At 43.8% G+C, this 14482-nt stretch overlaps 2 protein-coding genes across 2 annotated transcripts; one reads left to right on the forward strand and one right to left on the reverse strand.

Annotated features, from left to right (window-relative positions):
- The first annotated feature begins 10131 nt into the window (after positions 1 to 10131).
- On the forward strand, positions 10132 to 11663 carry LOC109735654 (BTB/POZ and MATH domain-containing protein 1-like). Its single transcript, XM_020294866.3, has one exon. The coding sequence runs from the start codon at positions 10132 to 10134 to the stop codon at positions 11197 to 11199; it is 1068 nt and encodes a 355-aa protein (XP_020150455.1). The 3' UTR covers positions 11200 to 11663.
- A 1223-nt stretch (positions 11664 to 12886) lies between these two features.
- Positions 12887 to 13433, reverse strand: LOC141020762 (protein FAR1-RELATED SEQUENCE 1-like). Its single transcript, XM_073495705.1, has 2 exons — positions 13161 to 13433; positions 12887 to 13081 (listed from the first exon to the last, which is right to left on the reverse strand). Exons 1-2 carry the CDS (start codon positions 13431 to 13433, stop codon positions 12887 to 12889), a joined length of 468 nt encoding a protein of 155 aa, XP_073351806.1.
- Positions 13434 to 14482: the final 1049 nt, after the last annotated feature.

Below are 14482 nucleotides of genomic sequence, written 5' to 3' on the forward strand. Positions count from 1 at the left end.
AGGGGCTCGTTGGATTGTCTTTCCTGGTTAGGGCTGACATTAGAAGGAACGGGATCGTCGAGAGGTTGGCTGGATTGTTTTTTTTCCTTTTGAAGATTTGATACGTGATACTACATACCACGACTCCATGGGACGAGACTTGCCTGCTCCCTTCCCATGCTCCCATCCGTGCTCCCGCATACATGGCTTGATTTGATTGGAAGAAAATAAGGCCCGGCCCCACCCCCTGAAAATCAGGGGGGGAGATGATTAGATTAGAAAAGAAAAAGGGAAAAGAACAGCCGTAGGATGAAGTGGAAGCACGGATGGGAGCATGGAGAGGGAGCAGGCAAGCCGGATCCGACTCCATGAGGGTCCACATCGTGGGAGAGGTTGGCTGCTTTTTTTTAATTTGGTACGTGGGACAACATGAGAGGACTCTATATGAGGGACCTCATCGTACGGCTGTAGATACTTAATCCAGAAATTTAACGGATGATTTTATTAGTTTCTGAGAGTTAACGTGGACGCTCGTATGGTGCTTCTAGTAAATATAAGATTCTTCTTATGGGTCAAGCATCCTATTGTATGTAGCTTGTAAGATTTTGGATCCTCGATTTGCACCACGATGTTATAGGACGTGGCTGAGTTCAGATATTGTATGCAATCGTTGCTTCCTGCACTATAAGTTAGGCAGGATTAGACTCATTAAATTGTTGTAAACATGCAAAAGAAGCCGGTTCTTTCTTGATGTTTCTGCTCCAGGTTCAGTTTTGTATTAGAATCAGTGAGCGTCTAATCCTGTTGAATTCGCTGCTATTTTAAAATGCACGATATGTTCGTTAATTAGCTCATAGTTTTAGCTGTCTGTTCTTCTTCAGTTGTTGTGTCTATTCCGACGACAGCCTCGAGCCCTTGGATCTCCATCGTGCGGCTGGGATGATGATGCGAAGTCGTACGGTGGCTACTTAAGTCACAGGTTGCATGTTGTTCGACCTGCATCCGTCGGCTGATATTCAATCACTCGCTGGCGGCCTTTTATTGTATCAGCTCACTTCGTTGTTGTGGCCTTCATTTACTTCCAGTTAAACTTTTCCTTTATATAGGCATCGTATCCCTTCTGAAGCGGCATCGAATGTAAATGGATTGTAAACCCGAGCCACCACTGCAGATCCCTATGAATTCGACGCTAGTTTCCTCTGAATTCTATGTGTTTGTTGTTCTTAAGTTAGTGAGAGCCTATCAATTGGTATTAGTAGGCAACTGTCGTCGGTGGCGTGTTGGATTGTGGCAAGGTGCAATTCGGATCCCTTCTGGAGAGGCATTGAATGTAAATGGGTTGTAAACCCGAGCCACCACTGCAGATCCCTCTAAATTTGTGGCTAGTTTCCTCTGAATTCCATGTGTTTGTTGTTCTTAAGTTAATGAGAACCTATCAATTGGTATTAGTAGCCAACTGTCCTCGGTGGCGTGTTGGATTGTGGCAAGGTGCAATTCGGCTAGCTGGTACAATCCTCGTACCTTGACCCACGATTCCGGGGCGGTGACACAATTAGTGGCGCGGGCGGCGGCACAATGTTTGAGTGTTAAACCAACAAAGCTCAACATACCTCAATTTGCTGGAGAAAATACTCAACACTGGATACAAACATTTGAACAATATTTTGACACTGCTAGAACACCTCTTGAGCAAAGAACTGAATTTGATGCCTCTTATCTGAAAGGCACTATAGTCCAGTGGTGCAGAGGCACAACCTTTAATGCTCAAACTCTTCCTTGGCACAGCTTCTGCAGATATGTACGAGATAGATTTGCAGAAAGTAATATTTGTGACAGTGTGAAGAATTTTCATGCCATGCAAATTGGAACAGTGAGCGAGTACATTGGAAATTTGAAAGAGCTCTGAAACTAATGAGAAGGGACAACCCCAACTTACTTGATCATTATTATAAGAACTGCCACATTCTGTACTAAAATGTGGCGCCAAGTGCATATCAAAGAGCATGCCACCCGAGTCTAATCCAAAGACCAGACCTTTGAGGGCCACCGTCTTCTTGATTGTTCCATCTCAAGGACTAGGCATCAACCATGAGTGATTAGCAACACACATAAAGAAGTTGTGCGTCAATTTGTGATGTGGGTGGGATGATACTATAGTCTATAGGAGCCGTGAGGGCACCGAAGAAACCTATATGTATTGTCACATGGTATTCGTGTAGGGCATAGGAGAGTTGGACAATTCGATCCACTCATATGCCACTTGTGTGGTGAAATCTAGGGCAATGTCGTCTTGGCTGAATCGCGCAGAGTAGAAAACATAGAGCCTTAATGGTCCACTCATGAAGAGTACCTCTTTGTTCAGTGGTCGCTAGTTTCATTTCTCATCTATGGGCTAATCTTCTCTATGTTCCTATGAATCGAATTTCCAATACATCCCATTCCCCCGCTAGATTACACTATGTGACAGTTAGTGTCAATCACCCTACTCGAACTTGGTGCTCACTTCTTGCACTTTGCTATCCTATTTCAGCTTCCCTACCAACTAAAGGTGATCCAGCTACATGGCACTACTCGATTTTTTTTTAAATTTTTTAATTTTTTTTTGAATTTTTTCATTTTCAAATTTCTGAATTATTTTAACCTCTAATCTCTAATCACCCCTCATCACTGCTCAATTTAACCCCTAATCTCTAATCACCCCTCATCATTCCAAATCATCTAACTTCCCGGACGGTCACCCATCCTCTCACTACTCCAGCCTGAGCACGCTTAACTTCCGGGGTTCTATTCTCCCTCGTTTCCAAGTCTGCACTTGTTGTTTTCCTGACAATAGTAAGATGTCAATCCTATTAACCCTCAGGAATTTAGCTTGAGCATGAAGTCACACATTTCACTGTTTGAGTTTGAAACTATTGTTCTAAAAAACAATAATTATTTAGTAACACTAATATTTCTTGAATAATTAGTTTGACCATAGTTTGACCACAGTTTGACCAGATTTGACCAAAATTCAAAACAACTGAAATAATTATTTAGTAACACTAATATTTCTTGAATAATTAGTTTGACCATTGTTTGACCACAGTTTGACCACAGTTTGATCAGATTTGACCAAAATTCAAAAAAATTGAAATAATTATTTAGTAACACTAATATTCTTGAATAATTATTTAGTAACACTAATACTTCTTGAATAAGTAGTTTGGCCATAGTTTGACCATATTTAACAAAAATTCAAAAAAAAAGAAATTTGAGCATAACTTTTTTCCTTTTAGAATTTGAGGATTCTAAAAATTTGCAAACAGGTCGTAGGCTGTCAAAATCGGATGCGGATTTTTGTGCTGAACATTTTGATATATTATACTTTTTTCAGACATCGTATGCAAAAGTTATAGCCGTTTTACATTTTTCCCTACACTTTTTGCAAAACATGTCTAAATTCAAGTTTTTAAATTTCCTAACTAGTAGATGTAGTAACATAACTACATCTCGAAGGATTCTAATTTTTGAAGTTTTTATCATTTTCTTTTGCTTTTTACAAAACCGAAAAGGCGATCCGGGGGGGGGGGGGGGGTAGAGTTTGAAAATGGGACCTTTAGTACCGGTTTGAGACACGAACCGGGACTAAAGGGCACCCTTTAGTCCCGGTTCGTGTCTCAAACCGGGACTAAAGGGCTCAGGTGAACCGGGACTAATGCCTTAGCCGCACGAACCGGGACCAATGCTCACATTAGTCCCGGTTCGTGACTGAACCGGGACTAATGTTAATATTGCCCTGTGACCAAAGCCCTGTTTTCTACTAGTGTGGGCAATAAGCTAGTTATTTATAGGAGGTCAGCCTGTGACCAACGATACATGTGGCTATCACATCATCATTGCTTCACCAAACATCACATGCCAACTGTTGTAATCATTTAATTTTACTAAGTGTGGTGTAGTTGTTGAAATTTAGCATCATTGCTTCACTAAACCCAAAATGTTGTGGTCGTTTAATTGTACTGTGAGTGGTGTAGTTGTCCACATTTATAACACCCAAGGCATATCCAAATATGAGCAACCCTAAGAGGATTGTTGCTAATAAACAATGAAAAAGAAGTTATTTCTAAAGTCAAGGTATTATGTTGTTGTAGTGCAACCCTGCTTTAGTTTTATCATGCTACCAATACACTATGACACCTCTAGAACAACATTTTATGTGCGTGCATCAGAGGTGACAAGCGCATAAGAAAGAGAATGCCACCAAAGTCCATGCCAAAGCCCCGACCTTAGAAGGCCACAATTCACTTGACCGCTGCATCGCAAGGACAACCACGAGTAACCACCAACACGCCAAAAAAATTGTGGGATCAATTAGAGACATGGAGATGTGGTTTGGGTGACACCTAACCAGAATGATACGCCCATTTTGCATCACTATTTATTAGTATAAATTGCTCATTATAAATGATATTTTGCACATTATCACATCAATCTAATGTCTTTTTTCTCTAATTTACATGTTCTACCGAAGGACGGAATCATGTCAGAAGGCTGCAAGAAAGCAGCAAAACAAGGATTTGCGAAAAAAACTCAATTTTCCGAAGACCAAAAAATAAAATAAAAATAGTTTGGGAGCTTTCATGCTGGAAGAGAGCCAAGTGTCCCTGGGCCCACCTGGCCCCACAACACAACCCAGCTTGATGCCGCGTGAGGCCCATAGTGCACCTTCTGGCTGGCTTCGGCACCCCTGGTTCTATTTACCCCCAAAAACCTAGACCTATGTTAGATGTTTTTTTGCCGCCATCCTCAAGGCGGAAACGGGATGGAGCACTTTCTTGCTCCCTGAAGGGTTGTTTCTCCGGGATACTTCCCCTCATGGTGGAGGGAATATAAGCCATCTACATCACAAGTGCTCCATTCATCGTGGGGATCATCATCACTAGCACCCTCATCACCGTCATCCTCTCAAATCCTAGACTTCAATCCATGAACTATTCTTTCTGATGAGTTGTTACGATCACTTCTTGGTGTTAATTACTTCTCATTGCTTGATGTTTACTAATTTGTTGGTAAAGATTTGTTTGCTTCTCATATCACTAGCAAACTGATCATGATCTATATGATGTTTCATAAGTAGTCCCTTTATGTTCTCGAGGACTTGGGGGGAATATTGTTGCTAGTAACCATGTGAGCATGAATAAAGTTTAATGTTTTGATATTATGTTGTGTTGTAATTCTCTAGTTGTGATATGCGAACATCGACTACACACTACTAGAGAAAAAAAGCTTATAGGCAGACGCTTACTAGTAGCGCGGGTTTATACCCCTCGCTACTACTACTTACTAGTAGCGCGGGTTTTTACCCCCGCTACTACTAAGTTGATAGTAGCAGCGCGGGTTTTTACCCCTCACTACTACTAAGTGATTTCCACCGTGCCTCCCGGGACCAGCCGTAGTAGTAGCGCGGGTTATAAACCCACGCTACTACTAAGTTGATAGTAGTAGCGCGGGTTATAAACCCCACGCTACCTGCATCTACTCCCACCCCACCAACCATCCCACGCCATGTCTCAAAAGAAAACACTCAACGCCCGATCCAGATCCCCAATCCCGTCTCCACTCCCACCTCCTCTCCTCATCTCCCAAGTCCCAACCCACTCACCGCCGGCCTCCCTTCCACCTCCTCTCCTGTCCCAACCCACTCGCCACCGGCGAGCACTAGCAAGACAGTCCACCACCACGCCGTCTGTTGTAGGTGGGCTTCGCTGCCATGAGCCATCGGATGATGAGTCCGGTGAAGGTGGAGGGCCGCCCCTATCCGTCCCCGGCGGCCGGCGGCGGCGGGGCGCCGAGGCCGATGGACGGGCTGGGCGACGCCGGGCCCACGCCGTTCCTCGCCGAGACCTACGACATGGTCGATGACCCTGCCATGGACGCCGTCGTCTCCTGGAGTGCCACCAACAAAAGCTCGTCTGGACCCCAACCTCTTGGGCATCGTGCTGTTGCCGAGGTACTTCAAGCACAACAACTTCTTTAGCTTCGTCCGCCAGCTCAACACCTATATGTAAGTTGGACCTCCTGCTGCTTTGCTTTGGGCCATTTATGCCTAACAAATTGACTGATTTATGCCAATTGCTAGTAAACTACAAGGACTAGGAATGAGTAGAGCTAGGGATTACGCAGACTACTTGAGTATCTGCTCACCCTAGGATTACCTAAAATTTTGATATATCCAATTTTGCCTCATGTTAACAGTCCCGGCGGTGGTTGTCAGCTGTAGTTCAGAAGGTGTGGCATGGGAACAGCGACATATTAATAGATCAAGCTAGCTATGGGGTGATTGACAGCAGTAGTGGTTTGGGAGCTAACAGTTGGGGGGTGAAAAGGAGGTCCACTGCAGTTCAAATTTTAGCTACCATTAACATTAAAGTACTCATATAGACACATGCTCCCTAGATACCTCCATCTTTGTGGATTATGTTTTAGTTTCACTGAAGTTATGTTGCAAGATATAACATAGATGTTTTCCTAGGTGCCTAAGAAGAAATAATCAATAGGATGATAGCAGATACTTGGTAGCTCGTGTGATGTTTTCGTTTTATGCAACACTTCATAAAAATCCTAGGTTATGGCTACCAAAATTCTAATTTGTGAGTAGGGCACGCTTAGTTTGCTTCCACAAAAAGCAGCCTGACTCAGGCAGGGATCTCAGGCGTCCGAATTCCGATCAATTCCGGCAGCCTCCATCGCCATCCAACACCTCCCCGTGCTTCCGCGCCTCCCCTCTATTAGGGACTCTGGAGTAGGAGGGGCGGCCATGGCGCTCGCATTAGTCTCCAGCAGCGGCGGCGGGAGCGACTTCTCCATGATGGTGATAGGGTCCGACTTCGCGGTGGACGCTGGTGCGGCGCTCCTCGTCTCCCCCGCCGACCGTGAGGAGTGGCACGACTGCATTCCGGACCTCGGTGATGACTTCTCCAACCTCGAGGAGCTCCATGTCGTCCACGTGCAGGGCGCGGACAGATCCGGCCGGGCCGTCGTCGGCAAGTTGGACAAGCAGAATTGTTGTGCATATAAGTTTTGTGACATTGATTAGTCTTCTAGTTTCATCTAATTTTGCACATGTCGAGAGATGTAAGTCAAGTACTGAAAGGATGGACATTCTGTTATAATAACAAAGATAATCGTTGCATGTAACTACTGCAGTGGCTTGACCAATTCCAACTACACGGAACTTACGAGAAGTACAAGGACCAGGGTATGATCTATCTGCATATGATTAGCCCTTGATTTTGAGTTATGATATGTTATGCTAACAATTTTATCTGACTACAGGTTTTGAGATCTTTGTTTTCCCATGCAACCAGTTTGGTGGGCTAGAACTTGGCATTGATAAGGAAATTATTCAGATTGCTTGCACTCGTTTCAATGCCGAATGTCTGATCTTTTTTACAAGGTAAATGTGTGCTTGGTACTTCCTCCTTCCTTTTTTTGGTGTCTCTGTTTCAAGCTGAAAGAAACGATTGCTTTAGTGTACAATGTACACTATGATTGCTTCCATAACAGTTACTATATTTAATTGAGGAAAACCGATCCAGCATGTCTTATCTATTTTATATGCAGTCTGAGTGATATAAACTTAAAAATCGATGTTGGTTGTCAGACAGTCGGACTTTAGTACGAACTGATTGTCCGTCGTCCCGGCAGCCTCGCCATCAGCGTTCCCATGCTCCTGTGTTCGTGGGGCTAGGGTGACCTCCTTGTGTGCGCCTCAGCATTAATGAGCTAACGCTGGTCCAATTCTTATAATTTGAACAGTGCTTCCCACTGAATTTTTAAAAGGTCTATGCCTAATTCTTATAATCTAGATTGTACGAAATATACTAATAATCAATATGCAATTTTGGGCAAGGCTTAAATGCTATTAAATAAATAGAAATGAGACCATACCTGCTATCTGAATTTCGAAATGAAGCAGCAGATCTGTTGACTCAAGTTTTAGTTTTCTTCTTCTTTAGCTTTGCATTTGTAGCCAGAAATTAATGGTGTTACAGAAAATAGCCTGAAGCTTTTTGGACTACCTACTTCTGGATAAAACTTTGGTCAAAGCTTAAATTATTATATTTTAAGGTTGTAAAGGTTGTATGTTGTGTTGGCTAAGACTAAAGATTGTAAATTCATCATCGTACCAATGTCGTTCTCTTTGCAGATGATTCTAGAAACTATATTATCAGTTTGTTGCTACTTTGTATGTGTGTTATGATATGTCCTCGTATATGTCTGGACTGAAATATGATTGTCTTGGTCCTTCTTATATATTTCTTTATGATCTCAGTCAGCCACTTTTGCACCCCTTGTGTGTTGTGTCGAGGTCCAACGCTAATGTGTTGATTTTGATGTTATTTGATTGGTGAGTAAATAGAAGTTCACCGATTATGTGGTTGCCTGATTATGTGTTTCTTTTGGACCTTATGTTTTTCTATGCACTTGTCAAATCTATATGCATTCTTATATAACTATTCTCTGCACTTTTATCCTACTAGGAAATAGCTTATAGCTTCAGTTGTGCATTACGACATCGACATGTACCGCATTGTTTTTTCGTGTCATTCTTCTGAAGAATCCGAAGTTTCTGAACCTCTGTTGGTAATGCTGCAGGGTTCTGTTGGCGACGCTGACGGTCGTCGAAAGGTTCGTGGACTCAACGTTGTCGTGGCAGCCGGTGCACGGAGAAGCAAAGCTGCTGCACGTCCTCTACCTCTGGCACCCCAGCACACGGGTAAGCAGTCGACCAGACACCCCGAGCCCGAGAGATGATCAACATTCAGATACACTTGATTTGGTGTGTGGGCAAATCTGAATCTGAATCTGAATCTTAATGATGTTCAGGTTTCAGGGTGCGGGGCACTTGTACGATGGCTTCCTCCGTCCGCTGGTGGCGAGGCACGAGGACGACCTCGACCGGGGCCTGCTGGAGACGTGGCGGCGGTTGCCGTCGGTCAGATGTGGCTCGTCGAGGCTACCCCGTGTGTTTCGCCGCAGCTGCAGGCCGCGAGATCAGGCCGGGCAGGTGCCGCATATTGGCGAGTGATCCAATTTTCGGATCGGACCATAACAACTTAAGTAGGTAGCTGCTTACCAAGTTGCTACGCACAACACTGTGTGATAGGAATTATACATGAGTTGCCGCTACAATGAGAAACTGTGAGTCGATACGGCAAATGTGTGATAGAATGGAATTGGCTGATTTTTTTAATTCATAATAATCTAGTAGTAGCGTGGGAAAAAATGGCACGCTGCTAGTATTTGGGATACTAGTAGCGTTGGCACTATAGACACGCTACTACTATTTCGTTAGTAGTAGCGCAGGTCTGTAATAGCAGTAGCGCGGGTAGCACACACGATACTAATACTAGTAGCCCTGGTACCCGCGTTACTAGTAGCCATTTTACCCGCGCTATTAGTAGCTTTTTTTCTAGTAGTGACATATTACTTCACCTTGATGGGCCTAGAGGAGAGCTTTATGTGATAAATTTGCTTGGGATGGATGGCCGGACAGACAAATATTGTAGTGCCCCGAGTTTTTGAAACTATTGCATCAGAAGAAATTGATGACCCCTTAAGTTCAATGCTATGGTTAGATGTTATCTTCACTATTCACTTATATTTAGGGATGCTTGCATTGAGCGTATAATCACAAGGATCACATCACTTATCAAAACCAACGAAACTTAATGTCAGTGGAAATAGGTGAAAACAACTGGGCGAAATTCTTGCAGTCCGTGAAATCGATTTGATCCACATAAGTAATTTCACCGGTTTGTTCTTAGCTCACGTCACTGTTGTGGCTTTCTTTTACTTTATATGTAGGCCTCGGTTGCCTTCTTGCTGTTGGGCCGATACAAACTGTGGGTTTGATATTGTTGGGCGTCAGTAGTACTTTGGGCCGTGGCTCTAAAAAGAACTACTTTGGGCCGTTGGGAGTTGGACTGTCGTCTCATTTTTTTTTCCTTTCTCGAAATAAAACCAGCGTCTCGCCTCCATGTTCGTTCCCCTTCTTCCTCTTTTCGCCTCCCCGCATTGTCCCCTAAACCCTACCAGATCAGTAACACTTCCGGAGACGGCAGAGCCGCAAAGAGTCGCAGCTCCCCCATCCCCCGGAGCAGGTCTACCATGTCGGCCGCCGCCGGCAAGCCATCCCGATCTGCCTCTGCCATCATTGCCTCCACAGCGAGCGGGTACCACCTCCTCAAGATCGATGGCTACTCCCGCACCAAGGGCGTCCCCACCGGAGAAAGGATAAAGTCCCGCTCTTTCACCCTTGGAGGACATCGATGGTACATCGTTTACCATCCCAACGGCTCCGGACAACAGTACGCAGACTGCATATCCCTGTTCCTCGTTCTCGATGAAAATGTCACCACGGCAGTGAAGGCGCAACACAAATTCAGTTTTGCCGATGAGTTGACGGACCAAGCTCCTTCATTGGCATCAGTAGCAGTACACAACCACAATTCTCAGCAGCGCTGGGGGAATGCGATGTTCATGAAAAGGGCAGACTTGGAGAAGTCGGAGCATCTCAAGGACGATTCTTTCACCATCAGGTGCGATGTCGTTGTCATCAGCGACTACCGGGCAGAGGATCTGCCCGAAGACACCCCTCCGACATTTGTCTCTGTGGCCCCATCTGACCTGCACCAGCACCTCGGAGATCTCCTCAAGACCGAGAAGGGCGCTGATGTGCTTTTTGAGGTTGGGGGTCACACGTTCGCAGCACACCGCTGTGTTCTCGCTGCCCGGTCGCCGGTCTTCAGTGCGGAGCTCTTTGGCGGCATGAAGGAGGGAGACACCGCAGGTGTGGTGCGCATAGATGAAATGGAGGCAGAGGTGTTCAAGTCGTTGCTCTGCTTTGCGTATACCGACTCCTTACCGGTGACAGAAAAGGAAGATGAAGATGTCATGTGCCAGCATCTGCTTGTTGCAGCCGACAGGTATAACATGGAGAGGCTGAAGAGTATCTGCGAGGAAAGGCTATGCAAGTACATCAACGCAGGCACAGTAAAGAACATCCTGACGTTAGCGGAGCAGCACCACTGTGAGGGCCTAAAGAAGGCATGCTTAAATTTTCTTCGCTCCCCGGCAAATCTTAGGGCTTTGTTAGACAGCGACGGCTTCGATCATCTCAGCAGGAGCTGCCCTTCAGTTATTAAGAATCTGATTGCCATGTCGGCCCTCGTTTAGTGGTAAATGTTGCGTTAGCAATTATATAGTTCCAGGGATTGAAATGGTTTTCTTGTACTAGGAATGGTTGTTAGCTCCCTGGTTTGGTTTGAAGACTTATTATCCGCAGTTATCTTATATTCCTAGTACTATCAGACTACCTATCCTAACTTTCGAAGAAGATGGAAACTAGTACTATATCATTGTCACTTTGTTTCTGTTTTGGTGTTTCATTGCATGTCTGAATCTTTATCAATTTATCAGGAAGTACTTGGATATCAGGTAGCAGTCCATGAATTATATAGATCTGTGATTCGGTAGTTATCTTACTACTGGAAAGAATCTATCAAAGAACATGGATCAGTGCATCTCTGATCAGGAGTTGCCTCTATCACGAGGGATTATTTGCCACACATCTATTCTAAAATTATGACCATGTTTACAATTATCATGCTTATGTTTGCCTGAGATGTTTGCCTCTGTTATGTTAGTGCGTTGCTATGTGCTTCTTTTCCCATTATTTAGCAATAACTTTGTTATCAAGTAGCCATATTGACTGATATTCACCAGGCTTGCAATTTCTCTGATTGAATGCTTTGGATGCCTACTGCAAATCAGGTTTCGAATAAATCTCAGTCCTTGACTCAAATCCACCAAGGAGTACATGCACTTACGCGTTTGGTCTGGAACTGTGGGTACAGATCTGAACCTTCTTTCCTGTATTCCGTTGAGAGCAAATTCATGCATTTACAGTTACTGTGTAAAAGTACAGGCTTCCCTCTTTCCATTCCATGCAAAGCTGCAATGATGATTCAATATTTTTCTTTCGGTCAAGTTAAGCCATTCTTGTGTACCTTATTGTAGCTTGTAAGGTTTAGGATCCTCGAATTGCACCACCTTGTCCAGGATCTGGCTAAGTTAGGCACGACTAGAGACACCTTAAAATGTTGTGAATGTGCTAAAGAAATCAGTTATTTTTTCTTGATTTTTCAGCACCAAGTTCAGTTTTGTAGTACTAGAAATAAAGAGTGTGTGTTCCCGTTGAAATGCACTAGCTGCAGAGCTGTTCTGTTATGCTAAGTAGAGTCGGGTTATAAGCAGTAATCCTCTAGCATCCATAACATTTGTTTCATGACGAAATTTTGCAAGCATCCATAAAATTTGTAAATTTTTGCTACAAAAAAAATCAGAATTTTGTGATTTTTTTTTTTTCTGAATTTACTGTTTCACTCGAGCTCATTTGAGCTCAGGCTGAGAAACATCACGTCCCAGTTTTCTCTTGTACACTTAGCTTCCTTTCTCTGCTTCGGAGGAATGTCTCCGTGTTGCGGACAAGTTGTGCTCGTGTCGTGGTTCTCGGCATATGCTGCAAAAGCGTGTTCGCTTACTTGTCCCGCAGCCCCCGTCAGCATTTGTCTTCGCAATAATTTTATGCTTATTGGACTTTGCTCCTCAATCATCATAGGGTCGTCCAGGTTTGCGCTTGCGCTCAGGAGCCGTCAGATCTAACAAATTGCCGACACCACTCCCCTCTGTGTCGCTTCCATACCCACAGCCAGGCCCTTTCAAAAGAGCTCGTTCTTTCTGCACTGCCTTGCTTTCTTTTACCTTGTCTTCTAGGCCCATCCCATCTTGTACAACAGCTATAGGTGTTAGCTCTTGCATAGCTGACTTCAACACATTCATGGCTTTTTCATATGCTGACGTGTTAGGCATCGCCAAGCCTTACAACTTCCATAGCGTGCTTGTACAGGTCTGAGTGTCGAAAAGTTATGGAATTCACTGATATTTGGTCCCTCTGCAGATGTGTTAGATGTTCTGGCAGCACATCCCTCACATCCTTTGTGCACCTCTTCATTATATGCTTTGCAGGGATCTTAGTGAAACCCATGAAGTCAAGTACCTGTCCATAAATTAGACAAATTCTGTTAAAACATTCTGTTTTTAATGCTGATATATGTGCGTTTGTAGTCAGAGTGTACCTTGAGAACATGACAGCACAGGAGCCCCATATGTTCAAAATTACCACACTCACATGACACCTCTGCACCTTTATCCATGACAGCAGCAGCATACAGAAGAACCCAGCACCATTTGTCATGTCTTTCTGGATGATACTGATGTACCAAGTATTTTACACCTTTCTCAACTTCTTCCACTAGTGCACCTTCATACAGGACCTCACCAAACTTCTCAAACATAGCTCTGGTATACACAGTGCTGGCATGCTGTTGCAGCAGTGTGTTCACCTTCATCACTGGAGCGGCCTGATCAGAAATAGTTCCATATTTTTTTTACTATCCATGAGAGTGATGCAATTTAACTGAAATACCACACCATAATGCAAGCAAAATTACAACTTACTATTTTCGTCCGCCGTTCCTCGTAGTTTTCACTTGCTTCTCGGTCAAAAAGTACAGGCTCCCCTCTTTCCATTCCATGCAAAGTTGCAATGATGATTCAATATTTTTCTTTCGGTCAAGTTAAGCAATTCTTGTGTATCTTATTGTAGCTTGTAAGATTTACTGATTTAGGATCCTCAAATTGCACCACCTTGTCCAGGATCTGGCTGAGTTAGGCACGACTAGACACCTTAAACTGTTGTAAATGTGCAAAAGAAATCAGTTCTTTTTTCTTGATTTTTCAGCTCCAAGTTCAGTTTTGTTGTTCCCATTGAAATGCACTAGCTGCAGAGCTGTTCTGTTATGCTAAGTGGAGTCGGGCTATAAGCAGTAATCCTCTAGCTGCCATCCATCTCCACACTCATATGTATTTCCTGTAAACAGGGTTGGTTAGTATTTTTTGACAGCTGGGTTAGTTAGTTTGTATTAGAAACAATGGTGATTCAGTATTCTTCTTATGGGTCAAGTATCCTATTATTTGTAGCTTGTAAGATTTTGGATCCTCGATTTGCACCACGATGTTATAGGACGTGGCTGAGTTCAGATATTGTATGCAATCTTTGCTTCCTGCACTATAAGTTAGGCAGGATTAGACTCATTAAATTGTTTTTAACATGCAAAAGAAGTCTGTTCTTTCTTGATGTTTCTGCTCCAGGTTCAGTTTTGTATTAGAATCAGTGAGCGTCTAATCCTGTTGAACTCACTGCTATTTTTAAAATGCACGATATGTTCATTAATTAGCTCATAGTTTTAGCTGTCTGTTCTTCTTCAGTTGTTGTGTCTTTTCCAAAAACAGTCTTGAGCCCTTGGATCTCCATCGTGCGGCTGGGATGATGACGCGAAGCCGTACGGTGGCTACTTAAGTCACAGGTTGGATGTTGTTCGATCTGCATCCGTCGGCT

This window comes from Aegilops tauschii, chromosome 3, assembly GCF_002575655.3.
Source record: "Aegilops tauschii subsp. strangulata cultivar AL8/78 chromosome 3, Aet v6.0, whole genome shotgun sequence".
In the NCBI taxonomy this organism is placed as follows: domain Eukaryota; kingdom Viridiplantae; phylum Streptophyta; class Magnoliopsida; order Poales; family Poaceae; genus Aegilops; species Aegilops tauschii.